This window comes from Glycine soja, chromosome 13, assembly GCF_004193775.1.
Source record: "Glycine soja cultivar W05 chromosome 13, ASM419377v2, whole genome shotgun sequence".
NCBI classification, from domain to species: domain Eukaryota; kingdom Viridiplantae; phylum Streptophyta; class Magnoliopsida; order Fabales; family Fabaceae; genus Glycine; species Glycine soja.
The window spans coordinates 13,600,889-13,628,247 of NC_041014.1; the positions used below are offsets into that span (position 1 = coordinate 13,600,889).

The 27,359-nt window shown below is 32.2% G+C and overlaps 2 protein-coding genes and 1 pseudogene across 3 annotated transcripts; 1 reads left to right on the plus strand and 2 right to left on the minus strand.

The window, feature by feature from the left end:
* The first annotated feature begins 5,748 nt into the window (after window positions 1-5,748).
* Window positions 5,749-10,735, plus strand: LOC114381362 (ABC transporter G family member 11-like). 2 transcript variants are annotated; one of them, XM_028340601.1, is made up of 8 exons: window positions 5,749-6,944; window positions 7,676-7,755; window positions 7,855-8,325; window positions 8,415-8,501; window positions 8,635-8,802; window positions 9,033-9,224; window positions 9,349-9,435; window positions 9,653-10,735. In XM_028340601.1, the coding sequence occupies exons 1-8, from the start codon at window positions 6,626-6,628 to the stop codon at window positions 10,319-10,321; spliced, it is 2,073 nt and encodes a 690-aa protein (XP_028196402.1). In that variant the 5' UTR covers window positions 5,749-6,625; the 3' UTR covers window positions 10,322-10,735. The 2 variants fall into 2 exon arrangements, with proteins under 2 accessions (XP_028196402.1, XP_028196403.1); XM_028340602.1 differs by having other exon boundaries at window positions 5,750-6,944; window positions 8,677-8,802.
* Window positions 10,736-12,818: 2,083 nt separating this feature from the next.
* On the minus strand, window positions 12,819-22,898 carry LOC114381601 (annotated as a pseudogene).
* Window positions 22,899-26,487: 3,589 nt separating this feature from the next.
* Window positions 26,488-26,960, minus strand: LOC114382249. The gene is made up of 2 exons (XM_028341533.1): window positions 26,837-26,960; window positions 26,488-26,756 (listed from the first exon to the last, which is right to left on the minus strand). Exons 1-2 carry the CDS (start codon window positions 26,939-26,941, stop codon window positions 26,493-26,495), a joined length of 369 nt encoding a protein of 122 aa, XP_028197334.1. The 5' UTR covers window positions 26,942-26,960; the 3' UTR covers window positions 26,488-26,492.
* Between the last annotated feature and the right edge of the window lie 399 nt (window positions 26,961-27,359).

Here is a 27,359-nt window from a genome sequence, read left to right on the forward strand (position 1 = left end):
ACAACCCTAATGGGTTAAAAAGCAAATTATATGAAATAGAAAACTAAGAATGTATCAATAGTCAATAGTGGTAACAAGGTTAAAACCTAGAACCTTGTCTAAACTACCTTGACCTTCCATCGTTAAGCCGGCTGTAATGGATTAAAAAACATATTGTATGAATTGAACATAAGAATGTATTTTTAGTTAGTGTTGTTATTCAAGATTATAAGGTCCTTTAATATTATATATATATATATATATATATATATATATATATATATATATATATATATATATATATATATATATATATATATATATATATAAATCCAAATTTGATATCACTGTATTCATAGTTAATCTAGACAAAAACAAAATTGTCAGATGAGACTTGTCAATTTTTTTACAAATAATCTTATGTGATAATTATTGGACTTTTTTTATACTGATAGTGTAAAATTAAAATAGGTAAAGTCTACTTTCTTCATCTTTATGTCTTGAGGGTTAATTCCATAACTTTCAGATATATCTTGCTTCTAAAAAAATCTAAAAAATTTAATTAATTAATTAGTGTAACTTCTACCTTTGTTTTTATTGAAATAGTGTAAGTTAACAATGGATAATCAAATTTAGAGAGAAGTTGACTTCTTCATTGTTGACTTATTTATTTACAACTAAGGGTTTGTTTGGAGACAAACAAAACTTTTAAGTTTGAGGTGTGGGTATAAATAAATTTGAGAGAAAAAAGGAGTTAGAAAGGCATATTGGGCCAAAAAGAAGTCAAGTGAAACAATCATAAATAAATGAATTTCAGGCCAAGAAAAATATGAAAACGATTGTCATTCCAAGGCAAGGAATTTAGAAAGTTATGGGAAAACAAAAATCTATGATGTGAAAGATACAAGTTTTAGTTTAAGGATTCATTTATCAATCGATTGAGCCTAAATGACTTTCTTGTCTACCTTTACCCATTACGATTAATAAACCTCTCAAAGAAATTCGATTTTTGTATTGAAATTTTTTAGAATCCTTGCAAATTTCTTATAGGAATTGATTTTCTTGAAATAAAAGTGCAAATGCAAGCTCACACATGTACACTAGAGTGAGGCACCGTGGGAAGAAAGAGATCTTGAAATTCATGCTTTGACATTTTATCTTATTAATTTGTTCTTACTGGTGTTGAATAGTTAAGTAATATGAATGACTTGTCATGCGACCATTCGTGATATAGCAAAACGACAACAAGTAGAATAAGCAATTGAACCAATATTGGAAATCATGCACATATAATTTCCTCTCGAAATTATTGTTTTGCTTGAAGACAAGCAGAGTTCTTAGTTTGGGTTGTGATAATTGATATTTGATGAATTTATATGCATGATTTCATCGGCATGAGGAAAAAAAATTTAAAACATTTATCTAGGCTAAAAAAAAATACCACCATACTTTTTTAAATATGTATACCGCCACAATTATATGTCAAATTCTTAAATAATAGAGTCCAAAGAAAATCCAAATTCTCATCACCAAAAAAGGAAAAAAAATACTAGCTAAAATCGAGACCATTCGGTATCGTTGTATGACCAAGATTACACTTCTCACCTCTCAATAGTTGATAATATGAAACCTTGACAAAATAATTAATATTCATTCACCATTTATCATGGCATAAAAAAATTGAATGACTAGATCCAACAAACAAAAGCACACAACCATTAACATATACACTAAAATATGATATAATTACTCAACAAAAGAACTACGACAGGAAAAAGAACCAATGCCTTGGTTTGAAGCTTAAAGCTATTCATAATTCTTTGAGCGATGTCACGCTTTAAAGGTGGCAAATGGATCACCTGAATCAGGGTTGGCCAACGGGCTACGATGTGTAGAGTAAGTTGGATTGACCCGACCCAAATTTTTAATAGGCTATATATTTGTTGGCTCGAGCTAACCCATCATATGGATGTTGTAAGGTGCATCCCGCATTTTCTCATTTTTCTAATTTTGCCCTTCACTCTTATGAATTTTTATGGAAGAACATCTTCTGTAAGAGTTTTTTTTTTTTTGTTCTTCCGTAGGATTCTTACGGAAGATGTTCTTCTGTAACCTCTTACATAAGAAGTTCTTTCATAAAAAAAAAACTCTTATGGAAGAACTTCTTCCGTTAGAGTTTTTATTTTATTTTATTTTTTACAGAAAAACTTCCTTTGTAGGATTCTTATGGAAGAGGTTCTTCCGTAAAAAAAAAAACTCTTATAGAAGAAGTTTTTCTGTAAAAAAAAAAACTCTTACGGAAGAGGTTCTTCCGTAAACTCTTACGGAAGAAGTTCTTCCGTATTTTTTTTTTGAAAAATATTTGTGACGAATTAATTTGAAATTAATGGTCAAAGCAAGACTCGAACACTTTCATATTATTAGCACAATGATCTAACCAACTGAGCTAATGAGTCAATTATATTATAAAATAAATAATGTTACTATACATAACACTAAAATTTCTAATGTATATTTAATGCACATGTAAATTTAAATAATAAATTTTGTGACAATTAATTTTGATATAAATCATACGAATTATTTAATCCGTATATTTTTTTAAAAATAAAAAATATTTACTATTACAAAATTTAATATATATTAACTTTTGTAATAGTAAATATTTTTTATTTAAAAAAATATACATATTAAATAATTTGTATGATTTATATTAAAATTAATTGTCACAAAATTTATTATTTAAATTTACATGCGCTTCAAAAATACATTAGAAATTTTAGGGTTATGTATAACAATATTATTTATTTTGACTCATTAGCTCAATTGATTACAACGTTGTATTAATAATATGAAAATCACAAATTCGAGTCTAACTTTTAATTACGGGGACAAATTTTGAAAAATGAAAAAAATACTAGATGTACCAGCAATACACTGGATGAACCTAGCAACACCCTGAGATCAAACTAAACTAAATTGGTTCTGTTTTTTTTTTCAGACAAAATTTAAGACAATTACTATATCTACTCCCCTTATATACTAATACACTCCCTTCTTCTCAATTATTTTTTCCAAACTACCCTTAAAATACACTCCCCCATCTCTTTCTTTCCCAATTTAATTATTTTTCAAAATATGTGCACACCCCTTCCTTATAACTCTTTCAACAACCAAAGGATATGGCAACACAAAACTAAGTCTCATACAACTTGCACATTTGTACAATTTAATTACCCCTTGATCATCATTGTGGCTCTCGAACAAAGGAGCAGGTTTTTGCTATTCATGATAGATGTGGAATAACTCTTCAAAGAGGTGCTATCTAATCAAATATAAATAATTGATTCACATGCATTTGGAGGTATATCGGTTGAAGATACAAAGGACATGAGTGGTGTGTAAAGAGCTAAGATGAAGGGTATCTCAAAGCCCAACAACATAGAAGATTCTTTTATTTTATATATGGTCCCTAGCAGATTAGTCCATTGTCATTTACCTCGTCGTAGGTGAAACCCCTTATCGGAAACATAATGAGAAGTAATAGTGCAAACCAATCATAGAAGGAAGAAATAATTCCATTGTTATTTGCTGAAAATAATTAATTAAATTGGAGAGAAAGAGTTATACAGAAGGGGGAGGGTGTGTACATTTTTTGAAAAATAATTAAATTGGGGGAGAAAAGAGACACTAGAGTTTGGGGAAAAAAAATAAAAAAGGGGAGTATACAGGGAAAGTGGATATAACAATTGCCAAATTTAAGTGTTCAGTCTTACCTAATTTATGGTCTTTCAAACTGACCCATAAAGTCAATGCCAATTTTCTACCCGTATCACTCACAAGAATATAACATATTTTGGTATAGATCATCAGGATTTTTTTATTAGAGACAATTTTATTGAAGTTGGATAAAATAACTATACAATAATATAACATGAATATATAATAAATTGTACATGACAAAACAAAAAATTATATATATTTGAAAAACTCACATAAAAATATTTTGAAAAGATATAAAATAATTAAGTGGTTAAGAAAAAGACAAGAAAGAAATGATGGTGGGTTCGATTTCCTAATAACAAAAATCAACAATTAACATTTTTCAATAAAAAAATATAAATATCACATATAGTTTAACCCCAACTAATTTTGAATATTTTTCCTTCATATTCCACTCCTTTTATGATAATAATTATTGATTTTTATTTTTTAAAATATATATATATATATATATACTCTCTTGAATTCTATATTAATATTGCTACTTAACTCTATTTTCTTTATATATACCGACCACGTTTCTTTCTGGAGCGATGAAGGAGGCACAAGATGTCTGGATGGAGTTTAGTTCTGTCGAAGCATTAACTGAGGACTCAACCAACTTCAGCTACTGTTCACATCAAACATTCAAGAGCCCTTCTTTTTTGGGCCTTATGGTGTGCTGAACATTGTAGTTTTCAGCATTTTCAATAAAAAATAACGTACTTTTACCAAAGTTATTTAAATTTTGGGACCAACAAGAAAGGTTGTAATCTGGTAGCTCTTCTGGCTGAAATTTCTTCAGAACTAACAGAGGCTGACATGATGTGTATGTGCTAAGGTCTGATCTGGATGTAACAACTCTGCTCTAATTGTCACGATGCTCTTCACCTCTTACAAAATAAATTCTGGTAAATGGCCACTTTATTACTTTAAAAAAATGAATTTTTTTTTGTCTGATTATACAATTTAACGACGAACTGATGATATTAGAATTTTATAACCTAATATTAAATTAATTCTTAAATATTATAATTTATTAATAAAATAGTCCCATAAAATAAAGATATGATGTAGTTATCGTATTTTTTTGTGTATATATTTAGAAATTAAATTAAAATTTTTGTTTTTTCAAAAACACCAAATTTTTACTGTTTTACATGTTCAAAATTTACCCACTTTTTTTTTTCATGTCAAGTCTTATAAATCTAATCGATGCAATTGAACTTCTCTAAAAATATACCAAGTCTATAAAATCTCATACATTTTAAAAACTAATTGAGAGTTTATTAATATTACTGCATTCTAATATACTATTTAAAATATATTAAAATTTTTACTATTTGAATATAGATTTACAAATATCTAAATCATCCCGTCCAACTTTATGCAATTGAAAATCAAATTGGTTAACTTATTAGTCGAAACTTAAATCAGTACTTAGATCATATATTATTTTAAGGATTCTGAATTTAAATCCTAAACATATAACTGCGTTAAGTATTTAAAGAATTTTTTTTATCATATATAATAATTAATAATTTTATGTAGGTCAAATAAGATTCTCTTTAGAGAAAAATACCTATAATTTATAAAAAATTATACTATTCAACCCACCTTTATGGTGACGTTGATTCCAATTCAAAATCTTTAAAATGGCGCGGCTTCTCAAATTGTCATCCATGAATATGAAACATAAAAATTAAACTCAATGATCTTAAAATAATATGTGCCCTTAAATCAATATGGTTGCCTTAAAAACAAAACACTTAAAAGACTTGTGAGAGCTGACACATCACACATCACTTCCACTAACTGGCCTGCAACGAAAAACTATTAAATCATATCATTTGCAGTATTATAGTGTTGATTTTTATTTTTTATATATTAAGTTTTGATTACACTTTTATTTATAGAAGCTAGTAATAACTTTATATTGTCTTTTACAAGGGCTATAATCCATGCATAAATATAATGACTTTATCCATATCATGGCCACTCGCCAATCTTAGAGTTTTCTTCCTGCTCTACTAGTGGCTTTTTCTTTTTGTGAACTTTATTAAAACATTGGGCAGTGTTTTTTTTTTTTTTTTGAGTTAACACGCCCTGCATTAGTTATGAATATGACTAGAATACTCCTTATATGACTTTGACAATTCTACTTCTTTGAGTTAGCCTTTTTTTTTTTTATAGATAATTTGAGTTAGCTTTTAAGAATTAGGTTCAACTCAATTTTTATACGGTATCATAATATATTCAATCTTAATGATAGGCTACTTGTAAATGTGAAGTTCTCCAAACTTTATATGTCTAGTACTGTGTGTGAAGGTGTATTAAGATGTCCTAAATTATTTAAGAATATAATCAGAATACTCCCTATAGTAGGTGTAACTGTAAAGTTGCGTCATGCATGGTTATATCAGTCTCCCATACCCATCACATAGCGAGGAGTCTAGAATACTCTCTGTAAGATGTTTGTTATACTTTTCAGTGTTATTACTACTATAAATAATTGAAAATAATTTGGAAGTAGGTACAAGTAGGGGTTCCGGTAGAATTCCTCACTTCTCAATAGTCCTATTTTTCTGACAACCATATTGATTTCTTTGACTTTGTGAACCTTTGTTAATCTACATTTTCATATTGTTCCTCCTAAAGTGTGGCTCAAGTGTTTGGTATTGTTGCACTGTCTTCATTAATAGTTACTGTGTTACTAACCAAACTTTTTATATAATGAGTTGGCTTTGTAGGAAGGCTTCAACAGACCATATTCTTCTACCAACCTAATGCATACTCTCTCACACTCCCACTAGCATATTCTCTCACACTCCCACTAGCATAAACACACACACACACACACACACACACTCACACAAAATTCACAATGAGCTGTCTTCTTCAACCTAATGCTAGTGATTGTGAACCAAACAATAGCTCTAAAATTCTGCCACCCCTTTCAGAATTTGAGACCTCATTTGAGGTAGAAAAGATCAAATCAGTAGAAACTGGTAAAGATGGCGAGGAAGATCAAGAGGAGGGTGTTTTCTTGACGTGGGAGGATTTGTGGGTGACAGTTTCAAATGGAAAAAATGGAAGGAAGCCAATACTTCAGGGTCTAAAAGGCTATGCCAAACCAGGGAAACTATTGGCAATAATGGGTCCTTCTGGTTGTGGCAAGTCAACACTTCTTGATGCTTTAGCAGGTAATCTTATTTGGATGATCGTTTTGACCCTGTAGCTTTCATGGTTTTAGGATCAAACTATGTAAAGACTTTGACATTATGACATAAATTGTACTTCACGGGTCTGATAATGATATAAGAATCGTATTATAATTGACGTATGTACTTATATATCACAAATTATATTTGTCAACTATTAATGTCACTAAAGTATATTTTGCACGAGTAGTCGAGTACACATTTTGTACCACGTGTATAAGTACTTTTGAATTATAAAATGTAATTAGTTACACGGGTCTCCCCCCTAGTTTCATATATTGCTTTGATAGTTTAATTATATTTATAATGTTGCATTACAGGAAAGATGATCACTAGCAATACAAGTGACACTTTTCTTTTAACACTTTTTATATAATTGATTTAAATTTATTAAAAATTATAAAATAAGAAGTGAGATTCAAAAAAAAAATTATGATTTTTAATAGATTTCAACTAATAATAAATAATAAATAGTGTTTAAAAAAATATGTCAGATAGTATGCTCAAGAGAATCCATGCTTACCATGATTGCACTAGCTAGTACATAATCTTTTGAATAACTCCATGTAAAATAAGATAAAATCAAAGGAAAAGAAAGAAAAATTGCAATACTTTTCCAAGGTTACTATCTCTGCACACCCTTTTGCGTAAAAAAAAAAAAGCTATAAACTTCATGAACATCACAATATCCTACACTTCATATGAAATTGCAGGAAGATTAGGTTCAAAGACAAAGCAAACAGGGAAGATCTTAATCAATGGAAGGAAACAAGCACTAGCTTATGGAGCATCTGTAAGAATATTTTGCTAGTCAAAGAGAATTGATGAGTCATTTTCTTACACATACATGGAGTCTATTAAACTTTCGTCTTCCTCTTACCATTGAAATCAGGCATATGTAACAGAAGATGATACTATTTTGACAACTCTAACAGTCAAAGAAGCTGTATACTACTCAGCTTACCTTCAATTGCCAGATTCCATGTCCAAGTCAGAAAAACAGGAGAGAGCTGATTTCACAATAAGAGAAATGGGTCTGCATGATGCCATTAACACCAGAATTGGAGGGTGGGGTTCTAAAGGCGCTAGTGGCGGGCAAAAGAGGAGAGTTAGCATTTGCATTGAGATCTTAACACATCCAAGGCTTCTCTTCCTTGATGAACCAACTAGTGGACTTGATAGCGCAGCTTCTTATCATGTTATGAGTAGAATATCCAACTTGAACAAAAAGGATGGCATTCAAAGGACTATTATTGCATCAATCCATCAGCCAAGTAATGAAATTTTTCAACTTTTCCACAACCTTTGCCTTCTGTCTTCTGGGAAAACAGTTTACTTTGGACCTACTTCTGCTGCAAATAAGGTAGGAAACTACAACCACTTTTTGGTTTTCCACATATCAATTTGTTTCTGAAAACCAATGAGTGATTGACTTTTATTTTTTGGCCGCAGTTTTTCTCATCAAATGGTTTTCCCTGCCCAAGTCTTCATAGTCCTTCAGATCACTTCGTAAAAACCATTAACAAGGATTTTGAACAGGTAAGTAGAGACTATATAATACTAGCTTTAGAACTTTTCTAAACTGATGTGGTCATGTGGATAGGGGGGCCATAGTTAGGCTTTTAGCTTCCAATTGTTTTCACTCTCTAATCTTTAGTACAAATTGCTTCAGTTTTCAGCTGGCTCTATCAACCGATTCACCCTTCATTTGCAGGACCCTGAGAAAGGATTAGCCGGAGGGCTAAGTACAGAAGAAGCAATTCATGTTCTTGCTAAATCATATGATTCATCTAAGATTTGTCACCAAGTTCAAAAGGAAATAGCCCAAACAAAGAAAAGGGTGAGTCTAGCTACACCCTTAGAAGGATGGAAAGGGATAAAAATAGAGGAAAAGTCTTGCTAAAACTAAAAAGAACATTGATTTCTCCTAACAAGGCCCTATCATAACATGGACTTCATAAATATAAAGCAAGTAATTTTGGTGCAAGAGAAATCTATATTGTTTTTAGAAAAAATGAAAAGTATGTGTGCTTGGACCACTAAAAATCTTCGACGAACAAATGGATGCAGGACTCGGACACAATGGATGAGAAATGCCATGCTGACTTTTTCACCCAATGTCTCATTCTTACAAGAAGATCTTTCGTGAACATGTATCGCGAAGTAGGTTATTACTGGTTACGCCTACTTATCTATGGTGCCTTGGCTTTAAGTCTTGGTACCATGTTCTTTGACATTGGTTCAAGCAGTGAATCAATTCAGGTAAAACATGGAGTGAGGCAGAGTATGAGTTATAATGCACAAACTTGAACATAAGCTAGTTTATCATTTTTATGTCATAATCCCAAGAAAAGCTAATTTTGAAGACTAATGTTGATGGTTTCAGGCCAGAGGTTCATTGCTTGTGTTTGTTGTTACATTCCTGACCTTCATAACTGTTGGAGGGTTCCCTTCTTTTGTGGAGGAAATGAAGGTAAAGTAGTTTCTCTATAAGGATTATGATGCTTGGACATTCTCATTTTATTATCCTCATGGATGGGGAGAAACTGAGTTTCTTTGTGTGATTATAATCTTAGCCTTTTGGACACTTAAAAGCACTCTCTTGTGATTTAGATGCTTGATCAATAATACGTGACACTATTCACATTACTGAATTTTTTTAGTGACATATCTCTTGGATCTTTGAGTAGGTGTTTGAAAGAGAAAGACTCAATGGGCATTATGGTGTCACTGCATTTACCATCGGCAACACATTATCCTCTGTTCCATTTTTGCTGTTGATGTCATTGATCCCAGGAGCACTGGTTTATTACCTAGTTGGACTTCACCAAGGACACGAACATTTTGTGTACTTTATATTTATGCTTTTCACTTCAGTCTTCTTGGTCGAGGGTCTCATGATGATTGTTGCGAGCATGGTTCCCAATTTCTTGATGGGTATAATCGTTGGTTCTGGAATTCTGGGCATAATGATGTTAGATGGTGGATTCTATAGGCTTCCAAGTGACATTCCTAAGCCCTTTTGGAGATACCCTTTGCACTACATTTCCTTCCACAAGTATGCCTACCAAGGATTGTTCAAGAATGAGTTTCAAGGTCTAACATTCCCTAGCAATCAAGTTGGAGCACACATGACAATTCATGGTGAACATATTCTGAGACACATATGGCAAATGGAAGTGAATTATTCAAAGTGGGTGGATGTTGGTATCTTGGTAGGAATGGCAGTACTATATCGAATTCTATTTTTGGTTATCATCAAGAGCTTTGAGAAGGTGAAGCCTATTTCCTCAGCATTAAATTGTCCCCAAACAAACTTTGGGTTAACCAAAGTGACAAGGAGCAGTGAGATTGATTAGCTTGTAATCCAAGGCAGAGTAATCATATATGGTTGAGATATCCCATTAAGAGCTGCAGAATTGTGGTGTGGCAATATGTTATGTACTAGGCATATCAATTTTACCAAGGAATCTGAAGTTTACAAGATGGTGGAATTTTATGAATTAAGCTTGATTATATACATGAGATTTGTAAATATTTATTTGTGATCCCTGTGCATGTTGAAGAATATTATAAAGTTTGTTGTGAGATAAACGTTGAGCAATAATTGCCATTGTATGATTCACAAAACTATCTAACATTAGGAAAGGCAGAAGCATTCTTTTTCTGTGTACCAGTCCAGTTTTTGGGACTTTTTGTGTATGTTTGTGATGTGTATTTCTTGAAATTGTAAGTTTTTTTTTTAATAATAATATGCATGTTCCTTTTATCAAGTGATTATCACTCTTTCGATTGGTCTATTTAAAAAGAATCACTTTCGCGTTTCTTTTTATTGTTTTGACAAAGATGATGATGATGATTATTATTAGACTTAAATATATTTTTAATATTTTAAATTTGAGTCATTTTTTTAGTTCTTTAAATTTAAAATTATGTTTTTGTTCTTGAAATCCACAAAATGTTTTTATTTAGTCATTTTGCATATTGTGAGTCAAACATAAAATAAGAGATTCATAATTTGTAACAATTATCGATAGTCATAATTTGATTTTTTATTTTTCATTTCAAAGTATGCTTCTAGTGGTTAAAAATTGTCATGATCAAGTCTGTAACAAAATTAAAAACACATTAATCGCTTTAAAAATTGCTTTAATTTATTATTGTTGACTTGATTTGGAGACTTTTAAACTTATAAAAAATCATACTTTAAAATATAAAATCAAACTTTGACAGTAAAAAATATAAAAAAAGATGTGAATATCTTATTTCCTGTTTGACTCTCTTTGCAAAATGACTAAAAAAATATTTTATGGATTTCAAGCACAAAAAAAAACAAATTCAAATTTAAAAGACTAAAAAGAAAGTTACTTACACTTAAAAAATTAAAAATATATTTAAGTCTTATTAATAATAGAGTTAAACAAGCTTTTGGTTGAGTGTTTTTTACTTTAGTATTTTGAATTTTTTTGTTTTAATCCTTGTGATTATTTTTCTTTAGTTCCTATTATTAAGTCATAATTCATGACATAACAATGATGTTGATAATTGATTCACTTGTCATGTGATCAAGTAATCTTACTTGTAATATATTTTTTGATAAATTATGTTTTTAAATATGTAATTAACTAGTCTTGGTGTCAACTGTTTTGAAAAAAAATGTAAATTTATAAACAAATTTACATAAAAGGAGATTACATGGACTTTGTCAAACTCTTTCATAATGTAACAAATCTCTTATTTTTTATGAAACAAAAGATTATTTAAACCTTATTATTATTGTTATCATTATTAGCTATGGTTAATATTTGTCTAATTAAAAAGATAAATTGTTCCTGCTTTAAATGATAAAATGTATTTATAATAATTATATTCTTTTCCAAAGTATAATTAGTGGTTTTACTATAAGTAACTAATTAGGCAGTTGAAGTTGTTATAAAAAATTATTCCATAAGTCGAGACTTGACGATTTATTATACCAAGAGAAGACCTAGACCACTATGTTCCTTAACATTGACTAGGGGTGTGTGGAAAACACCCCATCACAAAAATAAAACGTACCTTTACAAGAACTGTGAATAAGACGCATCCACCATAAGCAGGGGAGGATTTAAGATTCAGAAAAAAAAAAATAAGAGAACAGGGGAGGTTCACTCAATGAGGATATTTAGCTTTATTTTTCTTAACTATTAATTAAGACATTTAATTCTCCAATAAAATTTTGCGTTATTCTATAAGTTTTGTTCTTTTGAAATAATCATAGAATTAATCATGTGTATTGCCAACTAAATTACATGTATTTAATTTTATTTTAAAATTAAAAGAGAGTATGGGAGAAAATTTGTATATGGTGCATAAAGTAACACCTTGTCTTCTTCCATTACAATTTACAAAGCTAGTTAGCTCTTAGCACTTGGTGGGCCTCCAAGCCAATTAACCCTTCTTTCTCGTTAGTTCTTCTTTTTTCCTTTTACAGGTTTTCCTTGAACTCTATCATTTTAATAATCCTAATTATATATTTTTATAAACTAAAAAGTAAAATATAACTTTTCAGCAGCAATGTTTTAGTATGTATTTTTTGTTACCTAACACAACTTATAGTATGTACTTTCCTGAAAACACCACCTTATTTCTCCATCTTTAAAGGAATATACCAATAGTTAATTTTCATTTTGGATAAAAAAGTAGCATTGAAGAGAAAGAGAAAAATGAAAGAAATGGGACAGAGGTGAGTTTTGTACTGTTGAGGCATATACTTTTATTGAATACAACTTATATTTAAATACAATTAAAATAACACAATATAAGATGGCGTGTTCCATAATTTTAGAAACCAATAACGAAAAAAAAAACTAGAAACTAACTTTTCCAATTAGAGTAAAATGACATTCTTTTATCTTTACTTGTGCATGCAACATAAAAACAGATGCGAAAAAAGTATATAACAATGACTTCCCAATTACAATGACTTCTCAAATCTCAATGTAAAGGAGTGGCGTTGGGGTTTTCCATGACCTGTATTGTTCGCTTGGAAGACGCTGACATACACGATAGTGATACAACAACGGGCTTCATCTTCTCTTTAATCTTGATGATAACCAAAAACAAAACTCGATACACAACAATCATCCCTATCAAGATTGCAAGATCAACCCACTTTGAGTAACTCGTGTCAACTTGCCATGTATTTCTTAAAATATCTTCACCACTTATGTAACCTCCTCCAACTTCATTGGAAGCAAATCTTAGTCCTTCAAACTCGTTCTTGAACATTCCTTGGTTGGCAAACGTGTGAAAAGCAACAAAGTGTTATGGGTATCTCCAAACTGGGTTAGGAATATCACGTGGCAATTTAAAGAACCCATCTAGTAAAAGCATGATTCCTTGAATTCCAGCACCGGTCATGATGCCCATTAGAAAGTTGGGAACAACGCTCGCAACTATCATCATAAGACTATCCACTAACATGAAACTTGAAAATAAAACATAAATGAAATACAGAAGTGTTCGCATCCCTTATGAAATACAGAAGACAAGGTGTTCCCAATGACAAATGCAGTCACACCATAATGCCCATTTTGCCTTTCTCGTTGAAATACCTGGGAATCAATTAAGACCCGAAAATTATTTAGTGAATACTTGTACAATGTAAGGTTTAATTATTTAGTTACTTGTACCATTTTGATGTTTTGGTCCTTACATTTAAAATTAGAAAAATGATTCTTGTACTTGGAAGGTATATACATCAAGAAGAGAGATAAATCATTGATAACATTAATGATATAATATAACCTAAGAAAAAAATAGAAAGAAATGAAAAGTTTTAATAACGTGTTTCTAAGTTATGATTGTTCAAATATCATCACCTCTAAAACTATTCATTTAGTCCCTAAACATGCATTTTACATATAATTTTTATCTCTGCCATCAAGTGTCCTAATTAACACCATTTGCTTATAAAATTGTCACAAATGTACCGATCATGAAAAATCACAACAAAATTTTTGTTTATATTTTATTTTATTTTGAGACCAATATGTGGCAATTTTATAACCTCAGAAAATGATGTCAAAAGTGTACATGTATAGACTAAAATGAATGAGTTTTAAATACAGACTAAAATGTAAAATTTGTATAATTATAGTGACCAAATAAATAAACCCTTATATAATTATTAACAAAATTGGAAAGAAATTCCAATGAGCAATAATCTGAACTACCTTCATGACTTCCACAAAGGAAGGGAATCCACCAATGGTCATGAAAGTTAAGAATCCATTTATAAATGCAATAAGAGAACCTGGATCCTGAAATAATCGGCAGCAACAGCAGCACATTAGAGGGATCAGCAAAATGCAAAGCAAATGCGATTTTAGTTAATTATTGTATGAGTCATATCATATAATGTTCCATATTTTACCACTCTTACCTGAACTGAGCCGTAACTTGTACCCAAATCACAGAAAATAGTGGCCAAAGCTATGGCCAATGCAACAAATATGGCAAATTGTAACCAATAATAGCCTAGATCACGGTACATGTTCGCGAAGGATCTTTCAGTAAGAACTAAGCATTGATTAAAGAAGCCAGCATGCCCTCTCTTCCATTCGATTGAACTAATGCCGTAAAACCAATTTAAATACAATTAATGATAATGTTAAGGTATTTGTGAAGTGAGCACCCAGTAAGCCACGAACAAAGGAGGTCTAATTTAGTTAGTTGATCAGTATGCATGAGTATTGTTATACTTATCTTTGATTACTACAAAGAAAAAAAAATCTAGTAAACCACGAAGGATACCTTAGTAGATAGTACAGCTACTTCGTTTTGAACTTCTTGATTCATTTCAGATGATATGTATGAATTTACAAGGATGCGGATTGCTTCTTCTGTGGGTACTTTTCTATTCCCAGTAAACCCACCTCAATGTCCTGATGAAAAGGAATATTTTTTATCAGATTATTGTTTACTGCAATTATATTCGATTATTACACATAGGAATAATTGAATCGTTACAAAAGCACCAATGCCATGAAAACTTGGTCGCCTTAGTTACCTGATCGAAAAACTTGTTCATAGTTTTCATTAAATTATCAGATGGATTCATGAGAACAGGACAAGGAAAACCATTAATTTGAAGCGAAAAACTACACAAACATTGAAGCAAAACCTCAATTAGTAATTGTATACTAATTAGAAAAGAATTTAAATTGTAATATAAAAGGACTATAAAATTGGCTATGTTCCTGATTACCTCATTTGCAGCAGAAGCAGGTCCAAAGTAAACTGTTTTACCCGAAGACAAAAGACAAAGGTTATTTAAGAGTTGAAAAACTTCACTACTAAGCTGGTGGATAGAAGCAATAACAGTCCTCTGAATGTGATCATTCTGAGCCAAAGTAGCAATTCTTCTGGTAGGAAGCTGCACTGTCTAGTCCACTAGTTGGTTCATCAAGAAACAGAAGTTTAGGGCGTGTTAGGATCTCTATGCAGATGCTCACTCTCCCTCTTCTGACCCCCACTAGCGCCTTTAGAACCCCGCCCTCCAATTCTGGTGTTAATGGCATCTTGCAGACCCATTTCTCTGATTGTGAAGTCTGCTCTCTCTTTCTTCTCTGATTGTGAATAGTGCACTGCTTCTCTAACCGTTAAGGTTGTCAATAAGGTATCATCTTGTGTGACATATGCCTGTGTTCACAACATGGATTGAAACAATGGTTAAGTGATCATGTGTCTCTTGAAACTAATTAGCAGTCCAATTTGCTTTTGTTAATGAATTTAAGATATTTTACATACAGATGTTCCATAAGCCAGTGATTGTTTATGACCATTGATCAGAATCTCCCCGGTTTGCCTTGTGTTTGAACTTAGTCGCCCTGAAATATGAATGCATACTCTAAGAATATATAATGTGAGAGACCTAACTTAACCCCAAAAGCTAACTTTAGGGATGAGGGAAAGAATATTTTTCTCTCCCCCTTTCGTTAAGCATCATTAGCTTATATAAAGAATTACAAGCTTAAAGATAAACTAAAAATAATGATAGAATATCTTATCTTATATTCTGATAATATATTCTATCAAATACAAACTGATTAGTTAGGCTAAGAATACCGATAGAATATCTTATCATATATTTTGATAATATATTCTATCAAATACAAACTGATTAGTTAGGCTAACAATACTAATAGAATACTGAGACTGTCTCGAACTGGACCTAGGACCACCACCACTAATTTTTTTTTCCAGAATTCTTGTGATATCCAGACGGCTTCCCTGTTAGATATTAATTAGAAAAATAATAATAACAAGTTTTATGAGCCTTAAATTGTGGAAGATGAAAGTTGTAAGGTTGTGAGTTACAAAGTCTTGAATAAACAATTATGTGAGTATTTAGTATTTTTGAATAAGCAAATTATGTGAGTGGTAACTCTATTTTAGTATAAATAGGGGATCATACTCTTGTATTTGGTGTGGCAAATGAAATAAAATCTTCTTCTTCTTCCAACAAAGTGGTATCAGAGCTTGAGTTCTAGAGTGTTGAGAGAGAAACACTTTGTGAGTTGAGAGAGAAACACTTTGTGAGTTGAGAGATGGCAAACAATGGCTTGAGTATGTTTCAATTCCCTCGTCTTACCAAAGAGAATTATGATAATTGGTGTCGTCGCATGAAAGCCTTATTAGGTTCTCAAGATGCATGGGAGATTGTAGAGAAAGGTTATACCCAACCTCAAAATGAGGCTATTTTGTCACCAAATGAGAAGGAGACTTTGTTGAAGTCGAAGAAGAAGGATCAACAAGCACTTACTTTCATTCATCAAGGTTTGGATGAAGCTATGTTCGAGTTGGTGTCAAATGCAACCACATCCAAAGAAGCATGGGAGATTTTGAAAACCTCCCTTGAAGGTGTTGATAAGGTAAAAAAGGTGCGCCTACAAACTCTACGTAGAGAGTTTGAATCATTGCATATGAAGGAATCTGAATCTATCTCAGATTTTGGCAACAAGGTGTTGGCTATTGTGAACCAAATAAAGCGTTATGGAGAAAATATGGAAGATGTTCGTGTGGTGGAAAAGATCCTTCGCTCCTTAATCGCTAAATTTGATTATGTGGTTTGTGCTATTGAAGAGTCTAAGGATTTAGACTCAACGACCGTAGATCAATTGATGGGTTCTCTTCAAGCCTATGAAGAAAGGTTCAATAGAAGACATGATGAGCCATTGGAGCAAGTCCTCAAAGCCAAAGCTTCTTTGAAAGAAAATGGAGGAGAAAGTAGTCAAAAAGCACGTGGACGTGGAAGAGGACGTGGTCGTGGACGTGGTCATGGCCAAGGAAGAGGAGATCGTGATAATTTTGACAATAATGAATGGAGGAGCCATCAATCCACTAGAAGTCGTGGAAGAGGAAGAGGAAGAGGTAGAAACAATTATGAAAAAGCATATGAAAGGAGGTATGATAAATCTAATGTTGAATGTTTTAATTGTCATAAATATGGCCATTACTCTTGGGAGTGTAGAACAAATGTTGAAGAGAAGGTCAATCTTGTTGATGATAAAGAAGTTGAAGAGTCAACACTACTACTATCACTTAATAATGGTGAGAAGGAAGACAAATGCTTATGGTATCTTGACAATGGAGCAAGCAATCACATGTGTGGATGCAAAGAGAAATTTGTGGAACTTGATGAGAAGGTGAAAGGAAATGTTTCTTTTGGAGATTCTTCCAAGGTGCAAATCCAAGGAAAAGGTACCATTTTAATTTCTTTAAAAGATGGCGCTCACAAATTAATCATGGATGTTTACTATGTTCCTAAACTAAAAAGCAATATTTTGAGTTTGGGACAACTTGTTGAAAAGGGGTATGAAATTCATATGAAAGATTGTTGTTTATGGCTTCGAGATCAAAATTCTAATTTGATTGCCAAGGTGTTTATGTCAAGAAATAGAATGTTCACTTTGAACATTAAAACCAATGAAGCAAAATGTTTGAAGGCTAGCATAAAAGATGAATCATAGTGTTGGCATATGAGATTTGGGCACTTGAATTTTGGAGCACTAAGATCCTTAGGAGAGGAGAAGATGGTGAAAGGGATGCCTCACATCAACCATCCTAATCAATTGTGTGAAGCATGTCTCCTTGGTAAGCATGCAAGAAGGAGTTTTCCAAAAGAAGCTAATTCAAGAGCAAAGGAGCCTCTCCAACTTGTTTACACCGATGTGTGTGGCCCAATCAATCCTCCTTCATGTGGTAACAATAAATATTTCTTGCTTTTTATTGATGATTATAGTAGAAAGACTTGGGTTTATTTTCTAAAGCAAAAATCTGAGGCATTTGTAGCTTTTAAAAATTTTAAAGCTCTTGTGGAAAAGGAGAGTGGTTATGTAATCAAAGCTCTAAGATCCGATAGAGGTGGCGAATTCACATCAAAAGAATTTAATGAATTTTGTGAAAAATATGGGATTCGTCGTCCTCTAACGGTTCCTAGATCTCCACAACAAAATGGGGTAGCGGAGAGAAAAAATAGAACTATTCTTAATATGACTAGATGTATGTTGAAGGCTAAAAATATGCCAAAGGAATTTTGGGCTGAAGCTGTTGCATGTGCCGTTTATTTGTCCAATCGCTCCCTAACAAAGAATGTCAAAGATCAAACACCACAAGAAGCATGGAGTGGAGTGAAGCCAAGAGTTGATCACTTGAGAGTATTTGGGAGCATTGCATATGCTCATGTACCCGACCAAGGAAGATTCAAACTTGATGATCGGAGTGAGAAACATGTGTTCATTGGCTATGATGCAAGCTCAAAAGGCTACAAATTATACAATCCAAACAATGGAAAGACAATTGTGAGCCGAGATGTCGAGTTCTATGAAAAAGGCACATGGAATTGGGAGGAGAAAGAAGACACTTATGATTTTTTCCCGTACTTTGAAGAAATAGATGAAGAAGCCTTGACTCCAAATGATTCAACTCCAGCACTTTCACCAACTCCTTCAACCAATGAAGCCTCATCATCTTCCGAAAGGAGTTCAAGTGAAAGGCCAAGAAGAATGAGAAATATTCAAGAATTATATGATGAAACTGAAGTTATAAATGATTTGTTTTGTCTTTTTGTTGACAGTGAACCCTTAAACTTTGATGAAGCAATGAAAGACAAAAGGTGGAGACAAGCCATGGAAGAAGAAATCAAAGCCATTGAGAAGAACAACACTTGGGAGTTATCAAGCCTTCCCAAAGGACATGAAGCAATTGGATTCAAATGGGTGTTCAAAATCAAGAAGAATGCAAAAGGAGAGGTTGAGAGACACAAAGCAAGACTTGTAGCTAAAGGTTATAAGCAACAATATGGAGTTGATTATGATGAAGTGTTTGCACCGGTTGCCCGCATGGAAACCATTTGTCTTCTTATTTCCTTGGCAGCTCAAATGAAGTGGAGAATTTTTCAGCTTGATGTAAAATCGGCATTTCTAAATGGCTATCTTGAAGAAGATATCTATGTTGAACAACCAATGGGTTTTGTCATCGAAGGTCAAGAAGGAAAAGTCTTGAAATTGAACAAGGCATTGTATGGTCTAAAGCAAGCACTGAGGGCATGGAATACTTGCATTGACAAGTACTTCCAAGACAATGGGTTTGTTCGTTGTCAAAATGAGTATGCTCTTTATGTTAAAACTTTTAATAATGGTGATGTCTTATTTATTTGTCTTTATGTGGATGACCTTATCTTTATCGGCAATAACCCAAATTTGTTTGAAGACTTCAAGGAGTCCATGTCTCGTGAATTTGATATGACAGATATGGGACTCATGTCATATTACTTGGGAATGGAAGTGAAGCAAACAGAGAATGGTATCTTTGTCTCACAAGAAAGCTACACAAAAGAAGTGTTGAAGAAATTTAATATGCTTGATTGCAATCCCGTGAACACACCTATGGAAGGTGGCTTGAAGTTATCAAAGTTTGATGAAGGAGAGAAGGTAGACTCCACGGTCTTCAAGAGTCTTGTGGGGATTTTAAGGTTTCTAACCAATACAAGGCCCGATATTCTATATGCGGTGGGAGTTGTGTGTCGCTTTATGGAGGCTCCTACCTCTCCTCATCTAAAAGCCGCAAAAAGAATTCTTCGTTACTTGAAAGGTACAATTGATTTTGGATTGTTTTATTCTCCCTCCAATAACTATAAGCTTGTGGGATTTTGTGATAGTGATTTTGCCAGAGATGTTGATGATAGAAAAAGTACTACCGGATTTGTATTTTTTATGGGTGATTGTGTTTTTACATGGAGTTCTAAGAAGCAAGGCATTGTGACACTTTCTACTTGTGAAGCCGAGTATGTAGCTGCAACTTCTTGCACATGTCATGCCATTTGGCTAAGAAGATTGTTGGAGGAACTTCAGTTGTTGCAAAAGGAAAGCACAAAGATCTATGTTGATAATAGATCTGCACAAGAGCTTGCTAAGAATCCGGTGTTCCATGAACGAAGTAAGCATATAGATACAAGGTATCATTTCATTAGAGAGTGCATTGCCAAGAAAGAAGTAGAATTGACTCATGTGAAAACTCAAGATCAAGTTGCGGATATTTTCACCAAGCCTCTCAAATTTGAAGATTTTCGAAGATTGCGAGCAAGACTTGGTGTGCAGAAGAATTTTCCAATTAAGGGAGGATGTTAGATATTAATTAGAAAAATAATAATAACAAGTTTTATGAGCCTTAAATTGTGGAAGATGAAAGTTGTAAGGTTGTGAGTTACAAAGTCTTGAATAAGCAATTATGTGAGCATTTAGTATTCTTGAATAAGCAAATTATGTGAGTGGTCACTCTATTTTAGTATAAATAGGGGATCATACTCTTGTATTTGGTGTGGCAAATGAAATAAAATCTTCTTCTTCTTCCAACATTCCCACGTTGTTGTTGGTCTGAATGAGACAAATTTGAGTCATAAATGGATTGTGAGGCAACCACCATTGTCGATCCAGCTTCCTCAAGTGTGAGCATCGACCGAGCCTGATAAAACTGAGGTTGATGATCACTCTACTGAATTAATGTCCATACACCTCGATAAGCACTTGTGAGACCTAAAACAAGTTGAATGATGAGGCAGCTCTTCGACAGACATTCTCCATTTCAAGAGTGATGGAGATATGGTTCCTTATACTGGAAATCACAAAAGACGAATGAAAAGAACTCTTATTGTCCATCATGACGGTGAGAAGAAGAAGAAATAAGAGATGGAGGGAAGGTAAGGTAAGGGAAGTGATTTGAGAGAGATAAGGTAAGAGAAGAGATTTGAGAGAGACAGCGAGCAAAAAGGCTCACCGAGGTTTAAAAAGTTCAGCCCATGTCGGGGCTGAATGGCATACCATCTTAGAATGGATAATGTGAGAGACCTAACTCAACTCCAAAAGCTAGCTCTAAGAATAAGAGAAAGAATATTTTTCTCTCCCCTTTCGTTAAGCATCATTAACTTATATAAAGGATTACAAGCTTAAAGATAAACTAAGAATAATGATAGAATATCTTATCTTATATTCTGATAATATATTCTATCAAATACAAACTGATTAGCTAGGCTAAGAATACTAATAGAATATCTTATCATATATTTTGATAATAGATTCTATCAAATACAAACTGATTAGTTAGGCTAAATAGAATATCTTATCATATATTCTATCACATACCATCATTTAATTTGTTCAAATCTCTAATTGACCAGATTTGGACCAATGGGTGGATCCTATAAAATACTTGTAACTATTAAAAGAAAGATATGTGATAAAAGTGTTTCTTCCTTCATATTTTGTTTTCCTCCTTCTGATTTTCAAATCAAGACCTCTTTTTGTCTTTTGAAATTAAACTTAGGTCAATTGGGTTTCGGAGGCTCACTAGGATTAAGATATACCTCAAAGTTTAAAAAAATCTTACAAAAGTATTTGCAAGTTGCTCACCAACAAGACTCTCTTATATCAGTAGTGGAATTTGAATTCACGTCCTTACAATATATAATTCTAATCCTTACCAAATGAACTAACTTTTGTTGACATCAAGACCTTTTCTCTTCCCTTAATATATATTACTTGAATATTTTATGCATTTTGTTATGGAAGAGAAATCAAAATATCTATTCTCATATATCTTTTTATAACATGGATTGACAACTGATAAGTAATTTTTCTTTTGTTTGAGTCAATTGTTTCACAAAGATGGATTCTCTAAGGATAAAGTAAAAAAAATAATTAACTAATATTCTAATATATTAATAATTTATAACATGGGTTGACAAATATTGATAAATAATTTTCTTTTTGTTTGTGAGTCAATTCTTTCAGGAAAATGGATTCTCTAAGGATAAAATAAAAAAAATAATTAACAACTAATATTCTAATATATTTAGGATTTATTATGTATCTACTTATAACTATAAAATCAATCATTAATTTTTTTCCATTGATAATTAAGATTAGTTTAACTTTTAAAATAAGTTGTTCAACTTAAAAAAGTCATCTTGTTTTTAGATACCTCAATTCCAAGCACTACAAAATATATTAACATTAGTAACAAAACAATTTACATGTAATTATTAAAAATTCAGAAGCAGTGAAATATAAAGTTAGGTTATTCTTTATGAAAAGGGCCAAATTTAATAATAAAGCTGAATTAAAAATGAGCAATATCATGCATGAAATTATTTAGAAACTTCACTTGTGATGTATATATATACCTGCTAAAGTATCAAGTACGTAGTGTGGATTTGCCACAGCCAGAGGGACCCATGATGGCCAAGAGCTGCCCTGACTTGGCATAACCAGTTAGACCCTTAAGAATTGATATGCTTCCACTCTTTCTATTAGAAGCAGCCACCCACACATCCTTCCATGTCAAGCAGATACCTTCTTCTCTATTGATCTTTCTTGGACATCTAAAAGCTTCCATTTCTAGTGTGGTTGCTTCAATGTCTATGACACTTTGCTGGAGTACTGATTTTGAACTGGGTTTAGTTTCATAAGCACATCTAGGGGCAGATGAAAGAGACTGATCATGAAGGCAAGCGATATTTCTATGTAACAATTAATGATAGGAGTGCCTACAGTGAGAGAATGGATAGTGGATAATTTGTAACAATTCCAATTGTATAGATTCATTGTGCGGAAATTTAACACATGTTTTGTATTTTTCTTCTACACATGTATTTGATTTAAAAGATTATTAGGTATAATATAGCGAATGAGGGGAATTTTAGACCACCAAATCTCTTATTGCTTTGATTAGTTATGTACAGGTGGAACCTTGGAGGTGGGGTCACACTTCCACCAAATGTAGTCTGGTTTATTTCCCAAGATTAGTCAACACGTAGTTCTCTACGGGTAAGAAAATGTGCCACAAAATGAATCCATCATCCAATGCTAATTAAAATCAAACTTAATTGACAAAATTATCTAACTTTTCTATTTATTTAATTTTTTCTTCTCTTAGATTAGGTACATAAATCAGAGGAATAATACTGGCCACTAAGTGCTCGGGACTCCTCTAGGCAATCAAATATAAACCAAAATTATTGATGGAAGCTAGCTTAGACGCCATTGACACTTACAAGAGAAAGAGTGAAAGAGAAAAAGAAATAAAGATACCATAAGTGAGATAAGTGAAATGATAAGAAATATAAGGTTGGTTTGATAGTTGGAAAGAGACTTAACCTTGAAGAAAGAAAAGAGAGGACACAAAGAGATTGTGGAGTTGAATATCTCTCATTGACATTTTTTTTATCAAACTAACAAACAATATTTACTTATAAAAAAATTCAAATGATATAATGAGAAAATAAAAAGACTTAAATAACCTTTTGGTCCCAATAAAATAAAAAGATTTTGATTTCAGTTTTTCAAATATTTTTCTTTTCATTTTAAACATTTAAAGATTTTTGTAGTTCATGCTGTTAAGTAATAATGTCTAATAATGTCTAAGAATGATAATTTGGGAATCTTAATTGCAGGTCGTAGAATTTCAAACATTCACCCCAGACACTTGTGCGCAGAGAGAAATACTAACCTTGTGAGGAAAGTGAGGCAAACCAACTTGATTAATTTCTCATACTAACTATTTTCATCTCAATGTTGTTTGTGCTTCCATTGTGAGATTAGGGCAAATGCAGAAAGGACCAGTTGAAAGAATTTGAAAAAATTGTAGCTATTGAAAGTGTTGGAGCATTCAGAGCCTGCATTCATAAAATGCATGAAGTATGAATTCTAGATGTTTGCAAGAATGCATGGGCATAAAATTATCATTCTATCCCTAGCAATGATTTTCTTATGAAATCATTTCTTTTTGTTATATTAGAAGTTATCCTCTTTTGAGCGTCTAACCACTACTAGAAAAATGGCTTTTTACGACGGTTATTAAGTGCTTTTAACGACGGTTGTAAACCGTCGTTGTATATAATGTCGTTGAAACGCAACTGCTTTTTATGACGGTTATTATAATAACCATCTTTAAAAGTTAGAACAATTCAAAGACGATTATTATGTAATAATCGCCTTTGATAGTTACATCTCCTCGAGATTCAAAGACGGTTATTACATAATAACCGTCTTTGAATGTTACATCTGGTTGACATTCAAAGACGGTTATTATGTAATAATCGCCTTTGAATGCAGTGTCTGATTTGACATTTGAATTCAAGGTATTTATTCCCTGGCAGAGGCTATGACTGAGAGTTTGAGACAACAAATTATAGAATTCCAGGGAACAGTTACTAGTAAGTAATAGCATGGAGTCTATCTTAATTTTAGCATTTGTAAAAACACACCATCACCAGACAAAATTAGGAAGCTCTGAAATGGCTTCAGTACTTTACTCATGGCTTTTAGTAGGAGGAATCATCACATTTCAAAGGAAATAAAATTAGGATTGCAGTAACTCAGTATCTGATTGTAAATACCTCTAATCAAATGCATAGGGATCCTCTGCATATGGATTAAGAGACCCTTCTAAAAACAAATCACCAATGTTTGAAGGATGAGGATGGCCTCCTCCTTTGATGCTCTGCATCAGTGATGTGCAAAAAAGAAAAATCATATAGAGTATTACTACAGCACAGCATATGCAAAAACACTTATATGTCACCATTAACAAAAGTATGGACAAAGATTAATATAGCATCAACTTATCCTATGTTCCTTTAAAAACAAAAGGGGAAAGAGAAACTTTCAGCATAAACCCTTCGTCCTTTTGCTTTTAATTATACCATATCAGTAGAGCATTAGATGATATAACTCAATAAATATTGTGGCAAAACAAGTGGACCTAGAGAAGCATAGATTCTTATAGAACTAATTAAAAATCTTTCAATTTACTGAGAAAAGATAAATAGCTTCAACATTAGATAATCAACATGGAAAAGGATGAAAACTAAAAAATCATAACCAATTAAATATAAAAAACCTTAAACTAATAACATCATATTATTTACTAGCACTATCATTTCTGGTATCATCAGAATGGTGTAACAATGAAAATTATGTGTGTGTATGGATTTGTGTTCGAAAAAATTGATTTTGGATCAACCTACTTTTGTAAAATTGATAATGGTTAAAATTGAGTTCAATGTAACTTGATTTTTAATTTGGATAACGAAAACATATATCAGGAAAATGATTTTTACAAAGAAATTGTTTGGATACTTTGAATCAAAATTGTTTTTGAATAATATGTAATTACCAAAATGAATTTTAATATACATGAATACTTCTTTTCTATTATAATTAACTATTTTCATATATAAATTAATAAATTAGAAATGGAGTAATCCTATCATATGAAAATCATTATGCTAATTTTCAAATTCAATTGAAATTCATTACAAAGGTTGATTAAATTTGCACTCACTGAACCCTGTCTAATGTATTCTAACACTTAGATACCAGATCATCATCAAATTCATATGCTCATCACATTTGCCACGAATAAAAATTGGTTAGATATCTTAATCACTCATAACCCATCTTTTCAGCAGAACTTTTAAGCATACATGATATCAGAATAAAAAAACAAATTGCAATTGGAATATCCTTACACTCATGAAACCACTAAATAGTAAGTGTAGTTACTTTCTATAGTGTTCATCTTTAAGATAGTAAGGAGCTTGAAAAGAAGCATGATTAAAGTAACAGATACCAAATCACAACCAAACCAATGTCTATCAGTTAAAGACACACACACACTATTTCTGCTGCTATGACATGAAGCCTTCAGAGCACTGTCTTCACCCTTCCCTTTGTGATGTGCAAAAATCATCAATAAAAATCTTTTCAACTTGAATTTTGAAACAGCTATGATATGAGAAGTGGTACCAATCAAATCTATCTAATATCATGCTAGTAAATAGTTATGCCTTCAGTAACAGGATTATGCCTATTTCATAAGTGACAATTTTAGCATGAAGACAATGCATATGTGAACCAGTGGGTCTTTATTTGCATCACCCTTCTATGTATTTTAGTTCACAATTCTCAAGCTTGTGTCGAAAGAATATTAAAGAAGCACATTTAGGTATACAAGAAATGTCTTCTCATTTCCCCAACTGTGCCTACCAAATGATAAATGTAATATGTCAAACCAAACTACCAAAGGTATCCCAACATGAAAATTAGCAAATATGGCATCCATTTGAAGACAGTCACAGACAAATAGATTGAAACACAAGTCAACATGTTTTGAATTCACTTCTTGGTCCTCTTTGGGCTTGTCACTCATCACTTTCCACTGCAATTGCAACAAAGCCCTTTGCCTGTCTTCCTGCAATATATTCCAAAGAATAAATATAATAATAAAAATTATGACAAGAAATTAATTTATCATATCAAGGTATTCCATACTTTGGATTTTTGAAGATGCAACTCCTCTTCCAGCTTCCGACACTCATCTTCAAGTTCACACCTCAATGCTTTGATCTGAGCTTCATGATCATTCCTCATAAACATTGTTTTCTACATACAATTAAGATATCAACAGGTGAATAAATTTCTAGACAAATTTTGGCTTTGACAAACATACGTGTGTGGCACCTCTCTGTATTCATTTTCAGCTTGCAGTTGGGTACGCTTTAGCTGTTCGTTGTGTTCAGCTATGAGGCTTGCTTGCCTCTTGTGATGCTCCTGCTTCATTTGAGTAACCTATAAATTGAGCAGGAAAAATCAAGTGACCTAGTGCCTGGAAGTTTTTAAACTTAATGTTAATCAAATTTCATAAAAAAGGAAAGTGATGATGCGATAACTTCCCCACAACTCAGTACATACCCATTTAAAGAAAGGTATAGAGGACTATAATAGTCAAAGACAAACTATAATGAACTTAGACTGTAACATCCCAATTTTTCGTATATAAATTTAAAAAGCTTTT

Bases quoted from the DNA above. Each gene is read 5' to 3' on its own strand.
- LOC114381362 (XM_028340601.1), top strand. From the start codon at position 6,626: ATGAGCTGTCTTCTTCAACCTAATGCTAGTGATTGTGAACCAAACAAT. The intron at 6,945-7,675 runs GTAATCTTATTT...ATGAAATTGCAG, and splicing joins ACTTCTTGATGCTTTAGCAG to GAAGATTAGGTTCAAAGACA. The intron at 8,502-8,634 runs GTAAGTAGAGAC...AAATTGCTTCAG, and splicing joins TTAACAAGGATTTTGAACAG to TTTTCAGCTGGCTCTATCAA.
- LOC114382249 (XM_028341533.1), bottom strand. From the start codon at position 26,941: ATGTTTATGAGGAATGATCATGAAGCTCAGATCAAAGCATTGAGGTGT. The intron at 26,757-26,836 runs GTATGGAATACC...AATATATTGCAG, and splicing joins TGCATCTTCAAAAATCCAAA to GAAGACAGGCAAAGGGCTTT.